The sequence below is a fragment of the Chelonoidis abingdonii genome, chromosome 13 (genome assembly GCF_003597395.2).
Source record: "Chelonoidis abingdonii isolate Lonesome George chromosome 13, CheloAbing_2.0, whole genome shotgun sequence".
Taxonomy (NCBI): domain Eukaryota; kingdom Metazoa; phylum Chordata; order Testudines; family Testudinidae; genus Chelonoidis; species Chelonoidis abingdonii.
The window spans coordinates 9,999,961-10,027,830 of NC_133781.1; the positions used below are offsets into that span (position 1 = coordinate 9,999,961).

The 27,870-nt window shown below is 46.0% G+C and overlaps 1 protein-coding gene across 1 annotated transcript in view; it reads left to right on the forward strand.

Annotated features, from left to right (window-relative positions):
• The window catches only part of NTN1 (netrin 1), a 215,779-nt gene that overhangs the window by 80,392 nt on the left and 107,517 nt on the right, over positions 1-27,870 (forward strand). Inside the window, 1 exon segment of the mRNA XM_032801693.2 lies at positions 25,103-25,291. Within this exon segment, the coding sequence (XP_032657584.2) occupies positions 25,103-25,291 (189 nt within the window).

Sequence of the window (27,870 nt, forward strand, 5' to 3'; positions counted from 1 at the left end):
GTGTCAAGCCACTGAAGATGTATCAGTGCAAAGATCTTCTGCCAATTCTGCCCTGGAGGAAAATTCCTCTGATCCCAGATATTGGTTATCAGCTAAACCGCTGAGTATGCTGGGCAAGATCACCAGCCAGGACACCCACAGGAAAGAGATATCTGTCAGTAGTATTTCAGATCCCACCCCATCTAACATCCCTCACAAGCCATATGGCATATTTTACCGTCGTAGTCAAAGACGAATTTATGCCAAAATTAGGGCTATCCCATTTACCATACCCTCCATAAACTTATTCAGCTAAGTCTGAAGCCAGATATATTCTTTTGCCCCACATACTTCCCCTTGAATGCTGTTCCAGGAACTTTCACTTCTCTGATGCGTTAGACAACTTCGTCTTCAATCAACAAAATTTCCTGATAGCCGTTTATGTCCATTTGTTCTTGCGTCCAACATTGGTATTGGCTTAAATAAATTTCCTCTCCTCCCTGTATTTATCCCTCTGATATACTTATATAGAGAGCAATCATATCTCCCCTCGCCTCGTTTGTGTAGGTAAACAAGCCAAGCTCTTTGAGTCTCCTTTCCTAGACAAATTTCATTTCCTTCGGATCATCCTTGTAGCCCTTCTTTGACTGTTCCAGTTTGAATTCATCCTTCTTAAACATGGGAGACCTGAACTGCACACAGTATTCCAGATGAGGTCTCACCAGTGCCTTGTATAACGGTACTAACACCTCCTTATCTCTACTGGGAATACCTCGCCTGATGCATCCCAAGACCGCATTAGCTTTTTTTACAGCCATATCACACTGAAGGCTCATAGTCATCCAGTGATCAACGAATACTTCGAGGTCCTTCTCCTTCACTGTTACTTCCAACTGATACCTCCCCAGCTTATAACAATAGTTCTTGTTATTTATCCCTAAATGCACGACCTTGCACTTTTCACTATTAAATTTCATCCTATTACTATTACTTCAGTTTACAAGGTCATCCAGATCTTCCTGTATGATATCCCTGTTCTTCTCTGTATTGGCAATACCTCCCAGCTTTGTGTCATCTGCAAACTTTATTAGAACATTTCCACTTTTTGTGCCAAGGTCAGTAATAAAAAGATTAAATAAGATTGGTCCCAAAACCAATCCCTGAGGAACTCCACCAGTAACCTCCCTCCATCCTGACAATTTATCTTTCAGTACGAGTCCGACCTGTTGTAGTCTCCCCTTTAACCAGTTAGTTCCTTATCCACCTTTCAATTTTCATATTTGCAGGTAATGAGAAGCCATTAAGATTTACTGCTTACAAAAGTGAGTTCTGAGCCCTTAACAAAGGACAGAAGCAAGAGTGGTTTCTGCATACCTAATTGCTATGCATGGCTCTGAGCACTGAGCTCCAGGCTGGCTCTTTGAGCATTTCTCTCCTAGCACAGCATTTGGATGTGCTCCACTACTGCCATGGTGTTAAACATGGTAGTCTCTGTCTACACTGAATGCTACTTCACATTTCACTTAGTGTTAGCCTATGGCTACACTACAGGTTATGTCAGCAGAATTTATGTCGCTCGGGGGTGTGACTAAACTTAGTCCTGCCTTGAGTGCAGGGGACTGGACTAGATGACCTCTTGAGGTCCCTTCCAGTTCTATGATTCTATGATTCTAAACCACCTCTCCCCAAGCAACATAATTTACACCGACAGAAGTGCCACTGTGGACAGCACTATGTCGGTGACAGAGTTTTTCCCGCGGATGTAGCTACTGCCACTCGTGGAAGTGGTTTTATTATGCTGATGGGAGACCTCTCTCCCATTGGCATAGAATGTCTTCACCAGATCCACTGCAGTGGCACAGCTGCATTGTATGTGTAGATGTGCCTTTACAACATGACCTCGAGGATTCACGGTAACTAAGGATCTGTCTTCACTGCAGAGTTATCAACACTTGAGTTACTCCACCTGAGTTGGCCTAGCACAAACGAGACTGGCCACACAAGTTGCTGGGTTCACACTTGTGCTGTACTTACTCTTATGTGTTGCTAGAACTTCTAGGGGACCATCCTCTGGTTCTTAGGGCTGGTACTATGAGTTCTTTCCCTGTGAATTGTGGAAGAACTTATCTATCTTTTAGGGGCTCCTGTGTGTGTGTGTGTGAGGGGAGAATTGTGAGAAGTCATTGGAGGACTATCTGCACTTGAGTGCCACTCATCATACAGCCAAACTATAGGGTGGTCATGTTAGCAGCTGATGGGTTGTACTCACTTGAGTTTTAGCCCATGCCCCCTCTCAAGCCAGCCAACTTGAGTTAAAAACACCACCACAATGGAGTTAAGGACTTTTGTACATGCATGGGACTTGAGTTAGGAGCAACACTTGAGTTATAACTTGAGTGAATTCTGCAGTGAAGACAAGCTCTAACACTCTGTAATTTTCCAGTTTGGACAATCCCTTAACTTTTTCAGCTGTCATATATGAAAGAAAGGGTGGTCTAGGAGTTAAAGCAGAGGACAGCAAGTCAGGGGGCCTGAGTTTTCTTCCTAACTATGTTACATACATCTGTGACCTTGAACCAGTCACACAGGATCTGATTCTCAAGAAGTCAGATGTGCATTGGAATGGCTAGTTTGCATGTGCTAATACTAGGATTGCACATCCACTCAAACCAGGCATTGGCACACATAAAGGACAAGTAAGATGCATGACTGGCTGTTGTGAGAAACAGTTGATTTGTGCATGTAATTGTGATATTTGGTCCTGCTTAATGTGTCTTACCTTGCAACCGTCCGTACCTGTGCAGTACAGGGCACAGGAAGAGTTGCTTGCCCAGGGATAATGGTATTTAGTAATGCCCAGCCACACTGGAAAAAGCCAGGTTGGTAGGATCTTAGAAATGCATTTCAATGGCTACACTACTGTGTATTTCGGTTGGTTTTCTGAGCATGCCTCACATGTCCTTAGGGTGTGATGCTGACAGGCCTTCAACCATTTGAGGAAATGAGCACTACCAGCCAGGGGAGAAGGCCCAAGCCCCAATACTGAGGCATGGCGTGTCATCTCCCAGCTGTCCACCATGGCTCACTACCTCGATTGCCCGCCCTGTGGGAAGGCTGGGTGTGGTGGAATGTTCAGAATACATGTTTACTCTGCTCGAGGCACCCTCCTTAAAACAAGAGCCAGTCACTGGTTAACACAACATCTTTAAGTGATGTTGTGCAAAGCGGCCCAGGACAATCAAGGTTGTCCTTACAGGCTACAGGCTTCTTCACACGTGGAGGATGGAAGGAAATGCCTGAGAATTAGGGAGGCTGCACTCTGTCTGGAGCAACTCTGCCATAACTGATAGGTTGATGAAAACACAGCCGGCACAAGTCACTCTGGGTGTTATCCTGAGAGGTGCTGAGTTTCTACCATTCCCATCAAAGTCAATGACAATAAGAGGTAGTTCAGCATCTCACAGGATCTTGGGCTTTGTTAACTGTGCATTGTTATGGGAAACTTCTTAACTGCCCATGTGGAGTAATTCAGACTGGTTTTGTGGCCTGGGTGGAATGCACTACCCAGGAGTTGTTTTGAGGTCAGAAAGGAATAAGCCTTTTGCAGATGATTGATGTTACTAAAAACATCCACCGGGGGGAAAAATCCTCTCTCTTGTTTGGGAAAGATTTTCCCACTGCATCCATCAAGCAAAAAAGAATTCTGTATGAAACATTAATTTTAAAAGTTTGTGAGGCAGATGCACTGGAAAATGAACCATGAAAGGACCCAAGGTGTGGCTCAGGGAAGCATCCAAGAGTCAGCATAAGAACCCAGACTAAAGCACAAGAGTCTTCACTTCCAGTATCTTCTGGTAACTAGTGGAAATGCAATCTCCTCTCTGCAAAACCTGGGCAAAATTCTGCACTAGGCTGAATTCATTAACAAAGCCATGTGCCCACAGAAGCCGCCCTCCCTGCATGTGATCTCTCCGAGATGGAGGCTTGAAATATGCGGCTAGCTCTGAGGAGCCTGCAAAGTGCCCATTTGCCAGCCACTCAGTTATGGAAACTGATCAGCTCTTGAAGCAACCCAAGACTCCTTGTGCCAGCCCAAGGCAGAAGCCCCACTGTACTCTGCCATGAGACATCAGGGTCTTAGCCAAACTTCTCATGTCTGCCTCTCCCCTGGTGGCAGCTTAGAGGATTTCTATTTCCAGGATGTCTTTTCTGGGCTTGAGAACACAAGTCTCTAAGTCAATGGCTTTGACACATTCCAGATCTGTAAGCTGCTCTAGAGGGAGTCTAAGCGATGAAGCTAATTGCCTGTGATAAGCTAATTAAATGGGTCTGATAAAAATCTGCCTTGTAGACTCTTGGGAATCCAGTGGCTGAGCCCTCCCCAGTGAGGAACTGGAGAGAGGCTGGCTGAGCTGCACAAATCGTTTCATTCTTTCCCTCCCAGCTCCCCTCGCTCCACAGCTTGTCAACATCATTGTGGGCCCTAGCCTGGCTCCTTTCCTTGCCCGCCTTTGTCATTCTTCAGTTCCACTCACCAGCACTTGTTTTTGACAGAGAGGCTGGGTTATAAACATGACCAGAGGTACTCCAGGCAGGCACATGGGACCTTGCAGAAGGCTCAGCTCTGCTGGACTCTTACAGATTCTGGAGGCGTTGGAGGGCTCTGGCACACATATACCTTCACCCAGATAATGCCACAAAGCATGCAAATAGATCCACAGAAATGCCACAGCCATGTGCAATTCTTAATTCTTTGCTAAAATGAAAGCGAAGAAAAGAGGCTTTTGAGTTCTCATGCACTTGGAGTAACAGCATTGTGGTTAGCTTTTTACTGCAAGCTCTTTTCTGCTGAATCTGCCTTGATATAAGTACTTTAGCTTAGAGAATTAACAGCCTTGTTTAAAATTGTGCAAATCCTCCTCTGGCTTCACTCCTCCAAACCTTAGGTAGTCCTCTGCAAAATCATTGCCCCAAAACCTCAGTAACCCAGGCCCCTTCCCCCCAGCAACATCATCTCTCCACTTCTGAAACATGAGCTCCCCATAAACTCCAACCAGGACCTGATGGCAACTGTTACTAGCAGAAAATATTCTTCTTAGTTTAGAGTGGAGTTGATAAACTTGTAACAGCTTCTTTTCCCTACATAGGCAGGTGCAACTCACAGGTCTGAAGCTTCAAAGCTATAGGGGATTGTCCCAGATCTAAGGCATGGCCTAAGCTTTGGCTTGTTTTCTGGTCTTGCAGGGAGAATCTCCACTGAGACAGAGGTTAAGGTGACCAGATGTTCCGATTTTATAGGGACAGTCCCAACATTTGGGGCTTTTTCTTATGTAGACTCCTATTACCCCCCATCCTCTGTCCTGATTTTTCACACTTGCTGTCTAGTCACCCTAATAGAGGTTGACAAACTTAAAGTACAAAGGGGATTTTTCTCTACTGCTTTTCCTATTCCTAAAACACAGAGAGGACAGTATGAGTCAAAAATCATGAGATTGGCTTAAAAATGAGATTGGAGTGGAGGAACCAACTTTGTGAGGTCTTTCTGCCTTCTGTTTTCTGAGAAGAGCTGGGGAAACATTTTCCTGCAAATGGTAAATTCTCCAAAAAATTGCAGGGGCAATCAAAACCATTCACAAGTTGGGTCAGATTTAGCAAATAGTTTCCACCAAACAAAAAACGAAGAACATTTTTTGAAAATGGTTCATTTCAACATTTCCAAAATGGAGCCATTTCAGTTGTTTGTTTCATTTGACCCAAACAGATTTTTTCAGTTTTTTCATTTTGGTTCAAAATAACCCCAGTTCCCCCCCCCACCCACCCAATTTTGCAGTTCAGCTACCAAAATCAATTATTTGCTCTGCTCAATTTCAAAACTCTTTGGTTACACTGGGGTCACCTTGTCAAGCTTCTTTCTGCAACAAGGGGCTAAGAAATGTATTTATTTTAAAAAGAAAAGCTGAGATTCTCATGTGATCACATGATTCCAGCAGCTGGGGCTTTGACAAAAGTAGTCTTGTGATAAGATCACAAGGGTTGGCAATGCTGAGTAGTGAACCAAAAATACTTGCTGCAATGCTGTGATCCCTGTCATAGCTGCAGCTGGCCATTATAGGCTGTCCCTGTGTTAGAAGCAAAAAGGCAAGATCTCCCTTCTGGGCAATGTTAGCTTTGAATGGATGGGAGAGCCTGGGGGGCTGTTTGTAGTGGAGGGAAGCAGTGAGTGGCTCAGGAAGTCGGGGCTGCTGTGGGAGCTTGAGGCCTAGGGATTTGTTGAAGGGAGATGACAATGGGGACTGGGGGGCCTTTTGAGGGCAGCAGGAGCCTGTTAAGCTAGGGCAGTGTTGGGGCGGGGGGTGATAGGAGCTTGGTGGCTCAGTAGGGTTGCCAAATTTCTAATCGCACAAAGCCAAACACACTTGCCCCACCTCCTTCTCACTCCATTCCCCTCCCACCCTCACTCACTTGCTCATTTTCACCAGGCTGGGGCAGGAGGGTGTGAGGGCACCAGCTGGGGGTATGGGCTATGGAGTAGGGCCAGAAATGAAGGATTCAGGGTGCAGGAGGGGGCCCGGCGCTGGGGCAGGAGGTTGAGGTGTATGTGTGTGTGCAGGCTCTGGGAGGGAGCTTGGGTGCAGGAGGGGGCTCAGGGCTAGGGCAGGGGGTTGGGGTGCAGGAGGGGGTGAGGGGTGCAGGCTCCAGGAGGGAGTTTGGATGCAGGAGGAGGTTCCCGGATGGGGCAGGGGGTTGAGGTGTGTGTGGGGTGGTGCAGGAGGGCATTGGGGTGCGGGAGGGGGCTCCAGGCTGGGGCAGGAGGTTAGGGTGTGGGAGGAGGTGCAGGGTACAAGTTCTGGGTGGCATTTACCTCAGAGGTCTCCCCAGAAGCAGTGACATGTCCCTTGGCTCCTAGGTGTTGGGGCAGCCAGGCAGCTCTGCCAGGTGCGCACTGCCTCCACAGGTGCAGGCACTGCCCCCACAGCTGCCATTGTCTGCAGTTCCTGGCAAGTAGAAGCTGTAGAGCTGGTGCAAGGGGCGGGGCAGCACACTGAGCCTCCCAGGCCACCTCGGAGCCAGAGGGACATGTCGCTGTTCCTGGGAGCTGTGTGGAGCCAGGTAGGGAGCCTGCCAGTGCCACCAACCAGACTTTTAATGGCCCAGTCAGCTGTGCTGACCGGAGCCGCAGGGTCCCTTTTCAATCTGAACGGACACCTGGCAACCCTACTGAGAGCTTGACAAGTGTGCCGTGGTTCAGTGGGAGAGCTGTGCTGTTTAATACCAGACCCTCCTGGGGAAGGGACAGGCGACCCTTACTGAGTGCTCTCTTTCTGGAAGCCTTCAGAGAGGTGCTGAGGTTGCAAAAGCATCAGTATATTTCAGTGAGTGTCTCTTGGTTTGGGTCAGTCTGCACTAGAATAATGACCCATTGCTGAGAGTGCCTACTGGCCACGAGTCATCTTTGGCTCCCCTGGCCTAGTGCTGGAGATGGTTTCCCCACGGTTTAGAGTCTGATGCTCTGAAGAGTTGAACGCAAGATCAGTGCCCTACTCCTGTTTTTGTACAGAGCCCAGCACAACAGAATCCTGCTCCATGACTGTGGCTTCTAGGAGAAAGGGTTCAAGCACGAGCTTGGAACGTGAGAGACCCACATTCAGTTCCCTGTTCCATCAGACTTCCTGTGTGTCCTTGGCAAGTCGCTTAGTTTCTCTGTGCCTCCACTTCCCTGCCTGTGAAATGGGGATAATAGCACTGTCCTCGCTCAAAGAAGTGTTGTGAGGACAAATCCATTATGAGGGGGACAGATACTATGGTAATGGAGGACACAGAAGTACCTGAGATAGATAGGCCCTGCTGCAATGTAAATAATAGTACTTCATTCATCACTGGACTGAAGCCACTTCTGGGGTGAAACATAAGAGCTTTTAGACAGTGCAAAGTGTCACTGCTCAGCAGTTTGGGACAGGAAGTGAAAAATAATATCCAGTGGCAATTACAGAGGAATTTTGGGAGACAAAATACAATAGCCCACCGGGATTTATGCAGGACAGTTGGGTTAACCTTGCTTCTGTGGAAGATGTTATCTGATCTTTAATGTTCACAAGTGGTGAGGACCTTGGTTTTCTGCATCACTGAACAGTACACGTAGCTCCTATGCATTCCACTGAGACAACAGATCTTCCTTCTGGAAAGGAATTATCCATTGACTCCTAGACCTTGTAAGTTACCTTCCCTGAAATTCCCCATCTAGACCTGATCGAGCTGAGACAGCAGTCCAAGATTTTGCCTGGAGGGAGCATCTGTTGCAGAGAATAGTAGCTTTGCTCTCCTGATTACACTGGCTAAACTTGTCTACTCTTGATAAACCCAATCTCCAGCATAAAATGCACAGGGGACTTGCAGGAGACAAAACCCCAAAGCCACGATCGCCTCTGTTATGGGTGTACTGAACAGACACGAAACATCAGAACAGCTGTGGGGACTAGGGAGAGAAAATAGCTTGTCCTGACACCTTCAAACACTTTCATATCCAAGTCCCTGATAACACTGAGCGAGGTGTCAGTCATATAAGCTGCAGTTTTCCTCCTTTCTTAGATCTTATTGATAAAATCCCTGGACATACCTCTGCTGTGTTGATTATGGGTTTAGCTAGCCTCTGGTCACAAAGGAGCCCTGTGTCAACAGTCCTTAAGGGGCAGGAATATAGCTGAACAAATACAACTGTAACAAGCTCTTCACACCTGTTGGATGTTTTGTAAGCACAGCCCAGGCCTGACATGAGGGATCCAGGGTTAATGCCTTTGTGAGCAGAGCAAACAGCAGGAAAGAAGAGAGGAAGAAAAGAAGGGTAGATCACAGGCCCTTTGCATTTAGCCCCCACTATTCCAGATGGAGGTGGGGGGGTCTAGCTTTCTCTGGCCAGCCTTGTTGACACTACTGGCAGTAAAGTTGGTTGCATGGTACATTGCCTGGGAAGTTTGCTCCTTCCTGCATGTGTCTGGCAGATTTCAGATGTAACTCTTCTGACTTGTGACCGTAAGCAGGGGGATCACTTCTGACTGCAGCACAACCCCTCACTGGCTACATGCAGTGGAGGAGTAGCTTCATAACGACAGAGCTGCTAGTGAAAGTGCTGCAGTTCTGCCCCCACCTTCAGTGGGGTATTGATTTACTTTGGATGATTTGCTATAATCAACACTCAAGGCTGTTTAATGAGTCCATAATGCTTTACCTGATAGATCGCTGGGCCTGCAGTTAACAAATATTTTCAAATAGGTGACAAAGCAACACATTTTTACAAAATTATCTCAGTTTTGGAAAACTTTGATGCAGAACTACAAATCCATTCAAATTAAGGCTTTCCCAATCCCAATTAGTTTTGAATGTTCATCCAGCCCAGTTTGACTCCAATGTTATATTTTTAGGGGGATGTGAGAAAACAGAACATTTTCCATCGTTGCCTCAATTTTCTTCATGCAAAAAGAAACAGCTTTGACTGATAGGAAACCATCTGCTTGTTTGTCTCTACATATAACCCTGTTTGCCACTTTGATCTGAAGTGCTCAGCATTCTTTATAAATATCAAAAAAAGCTTCAAAATAGTCCCATGAGGTATGGTACAGAAATATCACACCTATGTCATGGAAGGTGGAAACAAGCACAGAAGTAGAATGGCTTTACTAGCAAGTAGCAGAGCCAGGACTAGAACCCAGGAGTCCTGACCCCCAGATGTACAGGCTGATCTACTGCACTACATGAATTTGCACCAATTAGTCTAGGGGGACAGCATTTTACCATTCACAATGGATGAGGCTGCTAGTCTGCTGGAAGTGTGTGGGGAGATACGGTGGTGGGGGGTAGAGTAATGGGAATGGTCCTGTTTTACTGAGAAGCAAGAGCGGAGAAGGTTGCAGGGCTCCTGCAGGGATGGTGTACATGAATTAACTCTATTGCAGTGCCCCTATGCAGAAAACAATGGGCAAATGTGTTTCCGTTCAGTGGTGTGAGGGTGGCATTTCAGAATGAGAAGCTAGCTGCTCCTTGCTGAGGGGTGTGTGCAATCTGCATAGGGGTCACTTTTCTGATGTGGTCAAAGGAACTAAGACCCAAATTGTCACATCAAGATGTGGGGATCAATTAGAGAAGAGAATAATGACACAAAGCATCCTACCAAGCAAGGAAAATGGTAGCAAATAATCTAGGTGCTTGGTAGAATGAGGAGTTTAACACACATGAGAACAACAAATCTGTAGCAAAGGCTTCATTTATATATATTTGTTCTGTCTTTTTCAGGGAGTTAATGTTAGTTTGTGGAGTTTCCTCTCTGGGACACAGAATGCCCTTGGTGACAGGTGTAAGGCTCCAAGTTTGTTGATATACATGAGTGATTGCTCAGAGGCCTGGAGAAGTAGCCAGATGTTCCCATTAAATTCCAAGCTTGCACATCAAGAGATGCAGTGTGCTCTAGTGGTTAGGCACAGACCCAGGAGTGAGGAGACTTGAATTCTATTCCTTGCCCTGTTATTGGTTGGCTTTGCTTTGAGTGAGTTATTTCATCTCTGAGCCTCTATAAAATGGGAATATCCTAAAATTACCACACTGGGTCAGATCAAAGGTCCATCTAGTCCAGTATCCTGTCTTCCGACAGTGGCTAATGCCAAGTGCTTCAGGGGGAATGAACAGACCAGGAAATCATGGAATGATCCATCCCCTGTGGCCCATTCCCAGCTTCTGGCAAACAGAGGCTAGGGACACCATCCCTGCCCATCCTGGCTAATGCCCATTGATGGACCTATCCTCCATGAATTTATCTAGTTCTTTTTTGAGCCCTGTTATAGTCTTGGCCTTCACAACATCCTCTGGCAGAGTTCCACAGGATGACTGTGCGTTGTGTGAAGAAATACTTCCTTTTGTTTGTTTTAAACCTGCTGCCTATTAATTTCATTTGGTGGCCCCTAGTTCTTGTGTTATGAGAAGGAGTAAATAACACTTCCTTATTTACTTTCTCCACACCAGTCATTATTTCATAGACTTCAATCATATCCCCCTTAGTTGTCTCTCTTCCAAGCTGAACAGTCCCAGTCTTATTAATCTCTCCTCATATGGCAGCTTTTCCCTGTGCTGGTGGGTACTCGACCTCCACCTCGCCCCTGGCCTGCCTCAACTCCATCCCTGCCCTTCCCCCTCCTGCTCATGCCCTGTCCCCATTCCATCCCCTTCCCCAAAGTCTCCACCCCAACTCCGCCCCCTCTGCCCCTATTGGACTCTTTCCCCAAGTCCCCACCCTGGCCCTGCCTCTTCCCCGAGCGCACCACGTTCCCCCTCCTCTCCCCTCCCTCCCAGCGCTTGCCACAGCAAAACAGCTGTTTCACGGCTGCAAGCACTGGGAGCAAGGGGAAGAAGTGGGGATGCCGCACGCTCAGGGGAGTAGGTGGAGGTGAGCTGGGGTGGGGAGCTTGGCTGCTGGTGGGTGCAGAGCACCCACCAATTTTTCCCTGTGGGTGCTCCAGCCCCGGAGCACCCATGGAGTCGGTGCCTATGAGCGTTCCATATCACTAATTGTTTTTGTTGCCCTTTTCTGTACTCGTTCCAATTCCAATATATCTTTTTTGAGATGGGGCAACTAGATCTGCACACAGTATTCAAGATGACAGGTTTCAGAGTAGCAGCCATGTTAGTCTGTATCCGCAAAAAGAGCAGGAGTGCTATACATACTATACTATACATAGCTATGCATCTGAAGAATGAGCTGTAGCCCACGAAAGCTTTTGCTGAAATAAATTTGTTAGTCTCTAAGGTGCCACAAGTACGCCTGTTCTTTTTTTAGTAGTCAAGATGTGGGCATACCATGGATTTATATAGAAGCATTCTGATATTTTCTGACTTATTTTCTATTCCTTTCTTAATGATTCCCAACATTCTGTTCACTTTTTTGACCTCAACTGCACATTGAGTGGATGTTTTCAGAGAACTATCCAGGATGACTCCACGATCTCTTTCTTGAGTGGTAACAGCTAATTTAGACCCCATCATCTTATATATACCTAAATACGTCAGCGTTTGGCTTGTCATTGTTATTACAACACAACTCCCTCCCTCATGTGTGTCTCTGTCTGTGCTAGATGTTTACACAGTGCCAATCACCGTGCTATCTAGGCACTGCCTAGTTGATTGTATGAGGTATCATTTCTCACCAGCTTGACACATTTCATCAAGGTAATGGCAAGGAGACATGTTAATATTTATTCCTGGGCTTACTGGAATGCCATTTTCTTAATACACATCTGGATCAATGGAGTGGTTTGCTAGTAAAATCCAAGATCTGGCTAGCATAATCTGAAACAGCTCCTTGCTATGCTGCCATATGCTGTACTCAGGTATCAAGACGTTTTACTGTCTCTTACATTTCTAGAGATTCCTCAGTGACAAATAGTATTGACAATACAGAGAGAAATAGAGTTTCTTCTGGGAATACTAACATCTTGAGATGCCTGGGAATTACTGTGGTGCCAGATTTGTTCCTGGTTTTTTGACAGGGCAGAGTCTGAGATGATGAACATTTCTTATTCCCTCTCTGGCAAAGGAGAAGTCCTTGTCCCATTGAAGACACTCTTCTTCCTGTCTTAGGACCTGATCTTGCAGTCATTGAAGTCAGTGGCAAAACCCTCACTGACTTCAACGGGTGCAAGATCTGACCCTTACAGCATTGCATTTTCTGCTGCAAGGGAGTGATGCATTCAGCAGTGGTGAATGACCAGCTCAAATTGATTAGAGAACCTCATTGTTGATTAGAGGACATCTATATGAAGGCTAGAAGCCCATTTTTGATCACCAGACCATGACATTAACTTTTATTCGCACAACAAACCATTCATCGATCCAGGAGTCTTTATTCCCTTTGAAGGGTTCTCATATTTTGGAAAACATTTTGTGATTTAAATTAAAATAAAAGGAGGTATTTGGTTCAGCCCAAGCAACTAAAGCCCTCACAACAACCTTGGTCCCCGTTTTGGTCTTTTGGCAGGGTTAGAAGTGCCTAAACCATCTGGAGGTGGGGGTAGATGGCAGCACTTCTCCTCACTCTTGTGCAGCCCCTTTTGGCTGGTAGTTGGGGTGGTATATAGTCCTCCTTATCTGGAGCGTAGGGCCAGTGAAGGTAAGAGTATAGGAGGTACCATAGCAGATCAAGTGGCTGGCCCCCTTTTTCAGACTATAGTCAGTGCTGGAAGCTTTAGGGGAAACCTTCCCTTTGCTGGAAAAATAGCAACTGAGCACAGCTGCTGAATGTTGCTTATCCCATCATGAAACAAACTCCAAATTCCCCCTTGTAACAGGAGATGGAGTATCTTCAGCCTTGCTCCCTTGTGGCAGCACAAACACTCGATTTGCTCGGTTGGATGAGCAGGCTGATCTGCCAGCCATTGCCCTGAGCCAGCCTGACCTCTGAGGGAAACCAAAACGCATCCTCCCAAAAGCTGTAATCTGTTAAGCCTGTGTTACTGTGTCTGGCCCATCAAGTGGCCAAGCTGAGGTCTGTAAATCATCGGAAAGGAGAGGAGGGATCGATAAATGCTCCCCAAGGGCTTGCACTGTGTTCCGTTTCTCTTGCACAAAGCAGGACACCAAGAAGGGGAACAATATGAGTTTCCTGAGCTGGCTATGGGAAAAATCAATCCTGGTGATTGAATGGCCATCTCGGCACAGATGGGCGGGATCTCTACCCAGCCAGATTGCAGGATTTATTTATTGAGGGACAATACTATAAGTTAGGCAAAGCTGCTCCTCCTTGAGTCCCTCTCCGACGGGGCTATCATCAGCTTATTTAATGCAGCTGCTCAACCTAGCTGTATTTAGAGGGGTTTAACAGGCACCATGTCAGATATTTTAACCTAGGAAGTATTTCTTTCGAGAATATTGATGTTATATAGGGCGAGGTGTTCCACTGATCTTCATGGGTGCAGCTCCAATGAAGTCAATGAAAAAGCACCCACTTACTGCAGCTGAGTACCTGGCCCCTCTTATCTAGGAAAAGAGAAGAATATTCAGTACTCTTAATTCTTGATCATTGGACCTGATTCTGCTCTCAGTTACACTGGTGCAAACCGGGAGTAACTCCACTGGAGTCAGTCTGAAATTGGTGCAAGTGGGCCCACGGGGTCTAAGAGCAGGAAATACTTCAAAGGGGCAAAGCCACATCAATGTAGTCCTCAGCTTTAAGTTTATAAGAACAAGGTATTGTCAAACTCAACCTTGCTGAAAATGTTTCCATGCCAGGATGACTCATCCAGGTTCACAAAGCAAGTCAGTGGCTCAGCAGTTCTTAGAACTCAGGTGCTTGTAACTCCTCTGCCTTTTCTTAGCCCCCTGCCCCCAAAGCCATGCTGCCTCTGATTTCAGACATACCTCCGGGGCGGCTCCAGGCACCAGCGCTACAAGCGCGTGCCTGGGTCAGCAAGCCGTGGGGGGCGCTCTGCTGGTCACCGCTAGGGCGGCAGGTAGGGTGCCTTTGGCAGCGTGCCTGCGGAGGGTCTGCTGGTCCCGCGACTTCAGCGGACCTCCCGCAGGCGAAGCCACGGGACCAGTGGACCCTTCATGCTTGGGGTGCCAAAATGTCTAGAGCCACCCCTGCATACCTCAGACCTCCAGGTGAAACTCAGAAGCTGTTGATTTTCACTTGGTTTTAGTGTGAAACCACAAATGGACCAAGACTCTCATGAAAGTCCCAGGATACTCAGCAGATAATTAAAACTATAGTGTGCTTTCAAGTTTCTTGGAAACTTAACTCTGAATTTACTAGTTTTGCGTGGTTTGATAAGTCAATATTCTCTCAATGCCTCTAACACTCTACTTATTGATCTGCCCTTTCACCTGAGACTCCAGATGAACGATGGTTTTGGTCAGGTAAAATACTCCTACTGGGGAAGGATAGCAAAGTGCATAAAAATGGCTTTTGTAACCACTCTGTACCAGTGGTGCATTTTGCAACAGCTGTACTGATTCCATAAATCCAGTTTCAGGGCTTAGACTTTTCATCTTAGAGATGGGTGTGAACCAGAACCATGGGTCAGAACACACCTCAATTGTGGGGTTTTCAAACCCAGACCTGTATTTCCTGGCTTAGGCTCATTCCTTAAAATCTTACCAGAGCAGCTCAAAGACACTAGTGCAAAAATGTTAGGTGTTGAATAACATTGCAAACTATTTGGGGCTGGGAACTTGGCTTCCTCTGTTTCCTGTAAAGCATCATGCAAATTTGCAACACTACATAAGTGCCTGGTAATAATAGCAAATAGTGTTTGTAGGAAGCAGTTAGCTGAAGAAGGTTCGACCACTCCAAAACACTCTTTCCCTCCCTGTGGCTACGGGAAGGCTGCTGCTGAGATCTGCACCAGATAAGAGTGTAACTACAGGGGCAAGCAGTTTTTAAGTGGACAAATTGCTCCCAAGTGGATTCCAATTGGACTCTAAATAAACACTTAACAAACACCTAAGAGTTTAGCTTGAGCCGGAAGTTCAGGGGCCAACGGCTGTGTACTTTCTCTGATAACCCTTGCATTAACTCTTGCCTTAGGCTTGAAGTCTGAACTACTGGATATAAACAATGCTTTTCAAATCGTTTCAAGAATCACACATCTTTGATTTGTGCAGGGTGCTAAAAATAAAACACCAGTGTTGCTTTAGTATCATCACTTGGATTGAAATACATTGTTCATTCCTTTCACCAGAAATAATTCAGGTTGAGTCTAGGCCTGTTTAGGCCTGGTTTGCAAACCTCTACAAAGACACGTGAGCTGTGGAGGCAATGCAGCAAGAAACCCAGCTAAAGAAAAAGAGAATCTTGACAAGAAACAAACATAGACATTGGTAATAACAATCAAAATCTTGATGTGATGCAAATGGGCTAGCAACTTCCAAAGGGCAGATAGCTGCTTTGCAGACTGTTTTTCTCTATGCAGAAAATGGCTTTGAGTTGTTGTCAGTGAATCCAGTAATATTTCAGTACAATGCGTGGGATCCAAAGGGTGAGGTCTTGAGGACTCTGATCCACTGTAATTGGAAATAGATATTGTTATTATTTTATATTTAATGTAATGAACCACAGGAGCCATTCTATGTGATTGGAAGTGTCTCATAGAATACAAGTTAGGAATATATGACAACTTAGAATCCCATTGGCTTGAAAGAGCTACTTGCCACCTGTCAGCTGGTGATGGGCAGACCTCAAAAATTCGGAGATTGGATTTTTATCTGAACATTTCTGGTCTGCAGAGTGGGGCTTTAAGTCTCACAGGAACAAGCTTTCTTGTAAGATTCTTGGTGCTTCCTGCCAGGCCAGAAATACTATGTGGACAGACTGGGAATATCTCTTGATATTAGCACTCCAGTCCTGTCTGGAACTAAGCTGTGCAGAGGCAGTTATGAAAATGATGTATTTTTTTAAAGTTAACCTACATTTTTCAAACCATAGATTCCCATTATAGGCAGTGTTTCAAGTCAGTTCTTTTATTATCCAACCTGGTTCATGTGCCGCTCAGGATGCTGGAATGATTGAAATGGAATGTTTTTTCTGTGTTTGCAGTGACTATTGGTCAGCTTCCAAAGGTGTGTTGTGGTATCAAAAACCTCCATCCTTAGGGGTTTTTAAGGGCCAGCTTGACAAAGCCCTGGCTGGGATGATTTAGTTGGTGTGGGTCCCGCTTTGAGCAGGAGATTGGACTAGATGACCTCCTGAGGTCTCTTCCAACCCTAATCTTAGAATCATAGAATATCAGGGTTGGAAGGGACCTCAGGAGATCATCTAGTCCACTCACAGCCCTAGGTGTAGCAGGCCAATGCACAAACCACCGAGCTATCCCTCCCCCCTGATTCTATGAGTTTGCAGCTCTTTACAAAGGTGGTAAATATTAGAGATGAGAAAATAACCCTCAGAGTAACTGATTTGATGAGGTTTGTCCTTTTCTCTCTTTGCAAATTGCTCACAAGCAGGTTAGGCTTTTCTCTAGCCGTTTGTTGTTCAAATGATCTGCCAGGTAATTGCAGCAAATAGTCCTTGGCCTGTAGATTTTTGACAGATTGTCTGTTGGGAGTTCTTGCTATCGAAACGTTGAACTGTGGTGGTTGGTGGTGACTGGCACTCAGCTGCCATTGATTTTTTCTTATCCTCAGATTGGATGTGGGGAACTCTTCCAGTCAGATTTTGGAGGGTGAATACTTCCCGCTCCAAAGCTCTGTGAATGTTCTCTAATATTTGCTTTAAAATTCTGAATATGTCTGCACTACGGAGGCCTTTCCTGCGTATTAGTCCCGTAGTGTAGACGCATCTCACACAGATCAAAGGGACTTTTCTGTTAGCCTGGGAACACCACCTCCCCAAAGGACAGTTAGTTATGTCAACAGAAGCCCTCTTCCATTGACATAGCTCGTCTACACTGGGGATCTTCTTGGCATAGCTATATCAGTCAGCGGTGTATCATTTCACACTCCTGGCCAAGGTAATTATGCTGATGTGACTTTCAAGTGTAGACCAAGCCTCACTGTTTCTCTCAACTCCCTGCCAGTAAGCTAAGCTGTTTGGAAAACAGTCTTGTAAGGAGAGCAAGCAGAGAGGAAGCAGATTCCACTTTTCATTGCAGTGACTGTTTTGCAGACTGCTTTGAGTTAGTCATCCAGCTCCCGTAAGTATTAATCTCTGTGTTCCAGATGGGGCAACACTGAGCCCCAGAGACGTGCCTGTTTGTTACTGTTATTACGATCTGTGGGCTTGGCTGCGCTGCAGAGTTAACTCGAGTTATAATGTGAGTGTTGCCCCTGGCCAAACTTGAGTCCCCGTCCCTACACAGAATCCCTTTACTCAAGTGTGGTGGTGCTTTGGATGGCTCTTCAGGGAGTTCAAGCTACAGTTTGAGTGAGCACAACTCGTCAGCTGCTAATCCAATCACTCTGTGCACTAATTTATTTCTAGTCATGCATTAAGCAACATGCCTAACACCTGAGCTAGCTCGGGTCTGTCTGCACAGGCTGCAGTCACACCTCCCGATTGCCCTGTAGACTTACCCTCAGCGTAGCGTGATAATGGCATGCTAGGATGATAAGCACTCCAAATTTCTCTGGCACAGCCTCAGACAATGCAGTAATGGGAAATTCCATTGTGACTTGACATTAATGAGTCATTATTTGTCCATAAACAGTGCCCATTCTTCCTTTATTCTGCAGCCTATGTTCATAGCGAAGATTTTGTTGACTCTGCCAAAGCATAGCTGTTTTTTATGTAGTGTCTCTATTCTATCACGCAGACTTTACTGCACTCTTGCACTCTGACTGTCCACGCTGCCTGCAGGTCTCCCTTTCATAGCCACAATATGCTGGTGTATTTTTCCCCCACAGTGGCTTAGCTCAGGCAAACCAAATCTATTTCATCCCCTGTCCCTTACTCATATGTGCAGCACATGCAAATAAATTGTCCTGGGCAAGCATTTACATTCAGTTTAGGCTGCAAGAGTCTGTGATTGATGACAAATATCCAGCAGTGAGGATAGCTCTGGCTTATCCCTGTGGCCTGTGTAACCGCTATACTAGGCGGAGGCGCATCAGCCAGCACAGCAAGTAGGAATAGATTGCTGATTGCTGTTGATTATTATTTCAGTGTGATCTAGTGAGGGATCTTCCACAGAGGGATGACTTTCTGAACTCCCTTGTAATGTCTGCACTGGGGGTGAGGGTATTGCCACACATCCCAGCCCCATTCCCCAAAGCACTGAGTTACAGGGAGTTTACTTCGATTACAAGGGGTGGGTGAGGCTGGTGTCACTGGCAGACCTATGGAGATGTCAACTGAGGAAGTCATTGCTGGGTTCTTGACTGCTTTGAGGAAGGCTCTCAATTCCTCCAGGGTGAGGTCCCTGGACAGGGAGGGCTAGCAGCACCAGGGACAGACCAGTGCACCTTTGCATCACGGGGTGAAGAGGCAATGTTGCAGCACAATGAGTTTGCCCTTATGAAGGTGGCAAGTTTGCTACCGAGTGGGCAGGCTGCCTCCACTGCACACTCAGGCCTTGCTGGCCCAGAGAGCAAGAGAAGGGGGGTATCAGTGCAGAGTGAAAGCACCCAGCTCCTGCCAGTCTGGGGAGGGTAAGTGCCATTCAAAGCCTGCTGGCTTTGGCCTGCTTGAGTTTCAGGACCTCTGCGTTTCAGCTTCTAGCTTTGTGTCTTTCTGCACCTAAAACTTCAAATTGATATGCCAAATGAAACCATATGTGCCTGATGGGACTAGCTAGTCTGTGGGAACCAAAGAAACTTTCCCAGATCCCCCTTTCCTCGGGGACCAGGCCACTCGACATTAGCCAATGCACTGCCTATTTATGTGTGTTCTTCCAAGGGATGGTAGAACTTAGTCAGATAAAATAAAATCTGACCCAAACTTTCATCTAAAACCACAGCCTGACTCTCCACCTACAACACAGTCTGAACTTTATGCAAGGTTCAAAAAAGCTTTAAAAAGGGGTTTTCTTCCACTATGTCACAGGCAGTTCTGTGTTCCTGACTGAACTGGAGATTTCCAGCAGAATTTTGCAAGCCCAGCTGGCTTTGATGAACCACCAGACTTTTGGAAGCTTAGCTAAAGTAGTGCTGATTGAAAAATGGAGAGGCTGTGGTGCACCATGAGGGATGCCATCTTCCTGGGAAGCTGGGCCCTTAGGAGCAAATGGGAGTATGAAGGACTGGAACTACAACTCCCATGAGGCACTGCGGCAGCTCATGTAAATACAGAGATTAATATTAATCTGACCCAAAATGAAACATTTCAGTTTTCCTGATGGAAAAGTCCACCAAAACTTATCTTGTGCTGTGGAAACTTTTGACAAAAAGTCATTTTTCAGTGATGTTTCATTTGAAATTTTTCAACCAGCCTTAAACCAAACCTCTGACTCTTCTGAGGTTTGGCTTTCTCTGTTTTTCGTACTATCTGTATTTAGTTGGTACTAACTAGTTTACACTTAAGCCTGGTTCTCCAGGTAAAGGCCCTTTCCAGAGGAGCATGATGGAAATATTTGCAGGTTTGCAAATAAAATTAGCCAACACAGGGCAATTCAGGTCCCAGGCAATGTTGGAGACAAAAAGTCGCTGCAAGTATCACTGTCCAGTGAGACGCCCAATGGCATTCTAGAGATCTCAGCAAATGACAATGTTCTTTTCTTCTGTACTTAACCTGTAGGTTTGGGTGTCTGCTAGGCATTTGCTGACCATATTGACAATTATTATTATTCCTGTTGACAAAAGGAAGAAATTATGTAGGTTGGGAGATAACGTGAGAAAGATTGGGTAGCCTGTTAGGTCACAGCTCATGAAAAGGAAGATCAAGAGGTGACTTGATTACTTCGTACAAATACCTTCACAGAGAAAAGATCAGGTAATAAAGAGCTCTCTAATCTAGCACAAAAAGGTATAATAAGAACCAATGGCTGGAGGTTAAAGCTAGGCAAAGACAAATGAAAAATAAGATACAAAAGGGTGATTAACCATTGGAACTTCTAAGGAAAGTGGTGGATTCTCCACCTCCTGATGTCTTCACATGCCAACTGGATGCCTTTCAGGAAAATATGCTTTAGTCACACACAAGTTATTGGGCTCAACACGGGGAAACAGTGAAATTCTCTAGCCTGTGTTGTAGCCTGATGATCTCATGGTTCCTTTTGGACATAAAATTTATGAAAATATATGATGTATAAACTAGCATTGGGAGACCCAGTTCTGATATTACAAACTCCCTGAAATAGCTCATGAGCAAGGTATAGATTGGAGCCAACCATCTTCAAATCCTTCAAGGCTGAAGCATGGATCCAGTCTCATTTACACTTCAAGATGAACCATGCTTTTAGTGATGTGCCAGGGGACTGCTCTGGTGTAGCCATGTCCCCCAACATGGCTCTTGCAAAAGGCCCATCTAGGCCTCAGTTCCTTCACATTTATATTTATTCAATGTGCCACCATTATTCCACCTTCCCTGCATGCTATTGTAAGAGGGAAATGGCATGGCTATTTTTTGGTCAGATCAAACCTTTCTCAACAGGCATCATAAAGCACAGCAGGCTAACTACTGTAATTGCCAGTTAGTCCTGGCCGATGGCCAGTTGAACATAGTGCCAAAGTATTCAGTGACTGGGCATTCAGGAATAGGATGGAAGACAATAGTTTCTAATAAATCCGGTCTTGTCATGAAATTAGAGCCCGTATTAGCCGCACTTCCAGTGGACGGACTGATTAACAGGCCATGGTTTCTGCAAACAGGTGCATCGGAAGGGGAAGGAATAAATGGGCACAAGTGTGTGTGTGTGCACATGCACGTGCGCAGCAGTATGCAATAGGATGACGATTATGGAGCTGCAGGCCCAACAAAAAGCTGGCACCACCTGACACTCCATAGACATCATTCCACAGCAAGGATAAGGAGGCAGGAAAATGAAACGTTATGGTTCATGTTTCCCCCTCTTCTCTGGGCTCAGAAAGAAAGGGTGGTGGGTGGGGGAGGGAAGAAGGCTGTTTGTTCCCACATTTTGTATCTGAGCTGGACATAGATGGAGACGTGTATCCTGGTGCAAACCTCCCCCCCCCCCACCCCAAACAATGCAGAAGTTTGCTCTAAGTGCAGGGGTGTATTGTGTACAAGAAATGGAGCTGTGGGGAGTGAAGATCCTTTGACAGTTTGAACAAGCAGAGGAGAGAGGCAAGAAGAGAAGGGGAGGAGATAAAGGAGGCGGAGAAGGTGAGAGAACCAGAAACAAAGCTTGTGGAAGCTATTGGTGTGTGGGTGGAAGGAGGGGACCATTTGGTGTGTTGAGGGAGCTAACAATAGTGTGAGCAGTGTGTGGGCGGGAGAGGGGAATCTCCTGGGAAGGGTAGGCTGGCTGGCGCCAAGGTGCTTTCATCGAAGGTAAGGCTGAGGCCAGGCAGACGGAAGTGAGCGGGGTTTGCAGAATGGTGCGCATGAGAGAAAGCCGTGAGAAAGAGGAAGGTAAAATGTAGAACTGGCCCCCAGCAGCAACAGTTCCTCCCTACAGGCTATGGAATCCCCTCCAGGGGTTCTTTTTGGTACCTCCAAACGTTCTATCAGCAGCGAGTGTGTACATGCCATGCGAACCTTTAAGCCCCTTAGTCTCCTGCTGCTGATGGGCAGCCTGAGCTGCTTGCTTCTTTCAGCCTCCACTGTTGGTTTCTGCTTCCAAGGTCCTTTGCAGGGAAAAGGGCTAGAAAGTTTTCTTTTCAGGGAGAGTGGAGATTCACCTGCCCCTGCATTAGGAGAGGGGGCTATGATGGGCCTGAAAGGCTGGGTATGGCAGAGCACAGGGGAGTGGGCCTGGGGCTTGGAGACATTGGCAACAAAACACTTCAGTGCTTTCCCCTCACAAAAAGTGTAACACCCCAGCCCCCCGCCAAGTCCTCTTACTCTAGTTTCAGCTGTATAAAGAAAAAAATTGCAAGAAAAAAAAATCCAGAATGTGCTGAATGCATGGATCCTGTTTTTGTCTAGATGAGAGCCTCGTTAGTTGCACTTGCACTACTTGTGAATGTATCTGTTGTGCAGGCAAAACCCTACCAGCAGAAATCTCCCCACACCAACAGGTCGCTGTGTTTCTAGCAGGGCAGATATAGCACCCCTTTTAGCAGGTGAGCCCGGCTAAGGAGATAGAGTATTTGGGTTGAAGTCTCATAGCTGGTTGGTGTTAATGGATTCCAGTGGCTGAGAATATCCTGAAAGATAATCTCAGTGCTGCTCCTAGCGTTAAGAAAGTTTTTTATTTCATGGGGGAGAGCTGCTGCTTTGGGATTGGAGGAGGCTAGTTCAAGCCCCAGCAGGCCTCACAGCATCAGAGAATGAAACAAAATACAGAACAAAACACAGAAAGCCTTTTCTGCCCTGCAGTTCTAGGCAGAGAGGGTATTTTGCTCCCCAATAGGGATAGGTTGGTTGCAAGTCAGGAGTAGAACAGCGACTGCTCAGAAAAAATAAAATGGAGCCGCACTGTAATTTTTTAGGCTGAAATTTGATAATTAAGCAAATACCGCAAGTCTTTGTCTTGGGCAAGGAGCATGAGGTAAACAGGAAGGAATGGGATTAAGATGTCTCTGTTCTAAAGGAAGGTGACGAGCGGAGAGCTCTGACACCTTCCCTTTGCAGAACGGAGAGGCCCAGATGTGGGTTTGCATTGCTTCGCTGCATTGTTCAATGCTGTAGGGCAAATAAAAGCAAAGGGAAAAGAAAAACAAGCTATAAAATACTCTGCAAAGCACACAGTTCTTGCGACTGCTGCTTAACAGCTCTGGGGAATGGCAGGGGAGGGGCTGAGCTTTTGATGTTCTCTTCTTAGTTTCCTTTTGTACTGGCCCTTGTTAAAAATAGCCACCATGTTGACATTAGGCTGCATATGGCAGAAAGATCTGGCATCTCCTGGCAGATTCAATCATGGCGTAACTGTCAACAGAGAGGACTGCTTAGTATTTAACTAAAAATGTCAGGTTGGCCCAATGCCTGCAGCAGGCTGAGAACAGCTGGTTTGAAGGAGCAGGAGGTTGCATTATAATGTTGTGATCTAGACACACAGTAAATGGTGAGGCTACAGAATCCAAACCTGTCTAGAAATGTTAAAGGGAAAGGTTTGATAGAACTATTTCAAATCCTTAGAATTCACACAAACTGAGCATCTCCTAACTGTACAGCAAGTGTGTGTAGTGGGAAAGGAAAGTTTGCCTCTGACACTTTAAAAGTGGGGTAGAGACTGCGGAGAGGGGAGGCATGTCTTAGGACTGTGCTGAACAATTACATACTGGTGAACCGGACTCCACGGGTTCAGGAGATGTCTGTCCGGCTGCAGGATGTTTTCTATTTAACACTAGTTAATGCAGTGCCGCTTCAAGAGCAAATCAGAGGGTAGACGGTAACAGCTCTCGTGACGCTCTAATGTTACTCCAGTGAAGCTGACAGTCACAAACGTTTCTGACTGAAAATGGCAGAAGCCTATCAAAGGCAGGCACCACCATTTTAACTAGACAGGGGCCTCACTCCCAAAGCTCAAATCTGCATCCAAAATTAAAGCACATTTTGATCCTGTCACTTCCTTCTGGCCCATCTGACTGACTATAAGAGGGGAGGGCCAAGGGGATCCACTTCCTGCGCTGTTATCCCGTCATGAGGGTGTAACCTCAGAAAGCTGAGATAACCCCTCCAAAGCTGATAGGCTTCCCCAAATTCTCCATGCCCCAGGAGTCTCTAATACTCAGTTGTAAATCTCTCAGGGTACGTCTACACTGCAGTTATAAACCTGTAGCTGGCTCGTGCCAGCTGAGTCAGGCTTGGGCTAAGGGGGTATTTAATTGTGGTGCAGATGTTCAGGATTGTTCTGGAGCCCAGAATCTAGGATTCTGCAAGGTGAGAGGGTCACAGCTCGTCCCTAACACCTACACTGCAGTTAAACAGCCCCGTAGCCTGAGCCCCAGAAGCCTAAGTCAGCTGGCACCAACCAGCCGTGGGATTTTAATTGCAGGGTAGACTTACCCTCAGAAGCTGGTTTCTTCAGTGGCCTGCTACCCTTAAGGCTGGGAAAGCAGCCCTTCCCATGGTATTTTGGCACTTCCACTCCCAGTCTCAAGTGCAAGGGCAAGATCATGAATGTAACAAATTACCGTCTTTTTAAATTTAACATGCATGTTGCATTGAGGGCCAACCAGGCTGGGTCCCATTGTTCAAGCTGCTGTATAAACATATGGTTAACATCATTCCAAGCCCCAAGGGGCTTACAATCTAGGCTGTGAAAGTCTGGAGCAACATCACTGACTTGTTTTCACCAGTGTCTGAAAGAAAAATCTGGTCCCTTTGCATATTTGTAGAGAGTTTCAGATTGATTCTTGTTCATAGAAACCAGATTGACTTGCTAATGTCCAGCTTCCTCCTCCTCCTTATCCTCTGTGGTAATGGCCAGTAGCCTACATTTGGCCCTTGGCATACTGAGATCGTTTCCCCATGATCAGGGGTTGAGTCTGCCAGTAGGAATCAAGGGGATGGGATATAGCTCTGCATTGGTTCATGAGACTCATGTACCACAAGTGGTAACTTTTCTGCTTTTTATCTCTTTTCCCACAGCTTGTAACTGCAACCTTCATGCCCGGAGATGCCGCTTTAACATGGAGCTTTACAAGCTTTCAGGCCGCAAGAGCGGAGGGGTCTGCCTTAACTGCCGGCACAACACGGCAGGCCGCCATTGCCACTACTGCAAAGAGGGCTACTACCGGGACATGACCAAGCCGATCACCCATAGGAAAGCATGCAAAGGTACGCAGAGGAGTGCCTGAGGTGATGGCTGGGATACTGAACAGACTGTTCCCCCCAACCCTTCCCTTCCTGTCTATCTCCATAGCTGTTTCTGTTATTAGCCTATTCCCACTCTACCCTTTCAAAGGCTAAACCACAAAAATGCCTCTTCTTTCACCCCTTCACTCCTTTTTCTCCACTTCACCTTATTCCCCACAGCCATACTCACCAGACCTGCCAAGCCCTGGCTATTTAGAAAGAGAGTTTGAAGGTAGCTTTTAAAAGCATCTCTGCTCTGAGGATGAAAGATTTTGCAATGTGTATTTCAAGAAGGTGTTTTGGGTCATATTTTTGAAGCAATCTTAACCAAACACCAAGCTGTGCCTGCCATGTAGATGGCACAAAGCCACAACTGCCTGATGTGCATGGACACAAATTTGACTTGTACGGATTTAGAGGCTGTTTCTGACAAATGTGACCCGCTCAAATCTCACTCATTGGGGGGGAAAAAAGGTCTTTTATTGCACCTTATAGCTTAAGAGAGAGAGACACACATACTCACATATTCAGTGGGTTTGAGCGGCTATTCACAACGCGTGTGACCAGGCAAGCAAAAACAAACAATGAAATGGAAAAGAAAACACAGCCAAAAGAGAAGAAAAACAAAGGTGTTCACAGATTGCTACGGTTATTCAGCTCAGCATAGGGATCTCTGACATTAAAAACCAAAGCTCTGGTCCCCCGCCTCCCACACCTTCTCACAGGTGTGCATACCAGCAAACAGTGAGCTCCATTCAACAGGCTTAGCATCGGGGAGGACAAAGGTCAGATCTCTTACGAATCCATATATCTGGCGTACACACAACATAGGTCGCAAGCACTAGGGAGAGAAAGGAAAAGAGAACATTTAATCCATGTACCAACAGCTTTGTTCCTCTGGACAAAATAATAATAAAAAAGGGAAGTAGGGGGATCTATTACAGCTCAGCAGACCAGGCAATAATCATTTAATTTTTCTGATGTGATGTTTTAATTTTCCCTTTCATTGGAAATGAAACTTCCATAGGTGATTTGGGCTCGAGCCAGAACTCTAGGGGTTCCTTCAGAGCATAGGAGGATCTGTTGGGTTAGCCCCTAAATTCTAGTACTCTGGAATTCCACAGACATTGTGTCATCATTCGATCTGGGCCTGTTCAAATGCCCTTTAATTGATTTTTCAACCCATTTTTATTTGGCGATATTGAGACAGGCACCTGCTGCAGAATGGGAAGGCAGCTGTCCTTTGTGTACGTATGAGCAGAGGCAAAGAGTGGGGGTGACTTAGGTTACAGTGAGGAACAGTTAGCCTTTGCGAGATGCTCCCTTAAGAGTTCATGGTAAAAGGAGGCAGGGACTGGGTGGAGAATGGACATGTCTGAGGATACATGGGCTTAGGTTGGATTCTGACCCTGCACATGAGGTGCTTAGCAATGCTGTCTACTTTTTAGGCTGTGTGCCTTGTACTATCCAGATGTAGGTGGTGGCTGCACATTAGCACTCCCACTATCATTCAGTTGGGGTCCCCAGCACCCCAAGTCCTGCTCAGCCTTTTCTAAATTGTGGGTATACAGGGTAAGGAAGGATCAAACCATGAAAATCAGGCCTGGTTTCAACTCTCAGCCAAGCTGGTGGGAGGAAGATGAATTGCATGCCTGAGATGCCCTATTCAGAAAACAAAGATACCCAACTGGCAATAGGTAGTTTGTAGGGCTGACTTGAAAATGAATTTCTTTTCCACAGGAAAATTTTGTCTTTTCATGGAAAAAATGGAAAAACGGTGACTGAAAACTGAAAATTTTTGGCCAAAAATGGCAAGTTTTGGCTGAAAAGTCTTGGGTTTTCATTTTTTCAATTAAAACGCCAAATTTTCTATGGAAAACAGACCTTTCTGTTAGGTTATGGCTTTGTTTACCTTTTATGTAAAATGTACTTTCATTATCTCTGCCTGATGACCAGGCTGGTTAGACTACCAAACACACATCTCTTTGTCTAGGGCAGACTGGGCTTATGCATTGCTTGCCAAATACATTTTAAGAACATAATTCTAGCCCATATCCATAATTCCTCACCCCATACATACACCACGAAGTAATATTAATAATCAGTGAGTTATTAGTTTTCCAGTGATGTATTACATGCCACTTTGAGTATATATCATGACAACAGTGTGTTAGGTGCAGTGAGTGTATCAGTCCTAGCAAGAGTTGCTAACACAGAACAGTGAACCACCAATAGGACCCTGGTGTCACACTCTCTTCACCCCTCATTCTTCCACACAACCTAAATACCTGCTTCTAGTAGGATTCAGATATTGACCCATCAGCCTGGCCTGGTCACTTTCAAGCTACTCCAATCCTCCCTCTAATTTTCCTGAAATAGACAAGATTCTCTGTAATCCCTGGTACGCTGGAGCAGCTGGCTCTGGGATTTTTACCAAAAGAGTGGTGTTTGGGGCTTACTATAGAAAACCTGACAATAGGCAGCAGTCAAGTCCTGCAAATTTGGTGTTTACACTATGATTGCCTGGTACTAGCTGGTGACATGGCCTTACTCCTGAAATA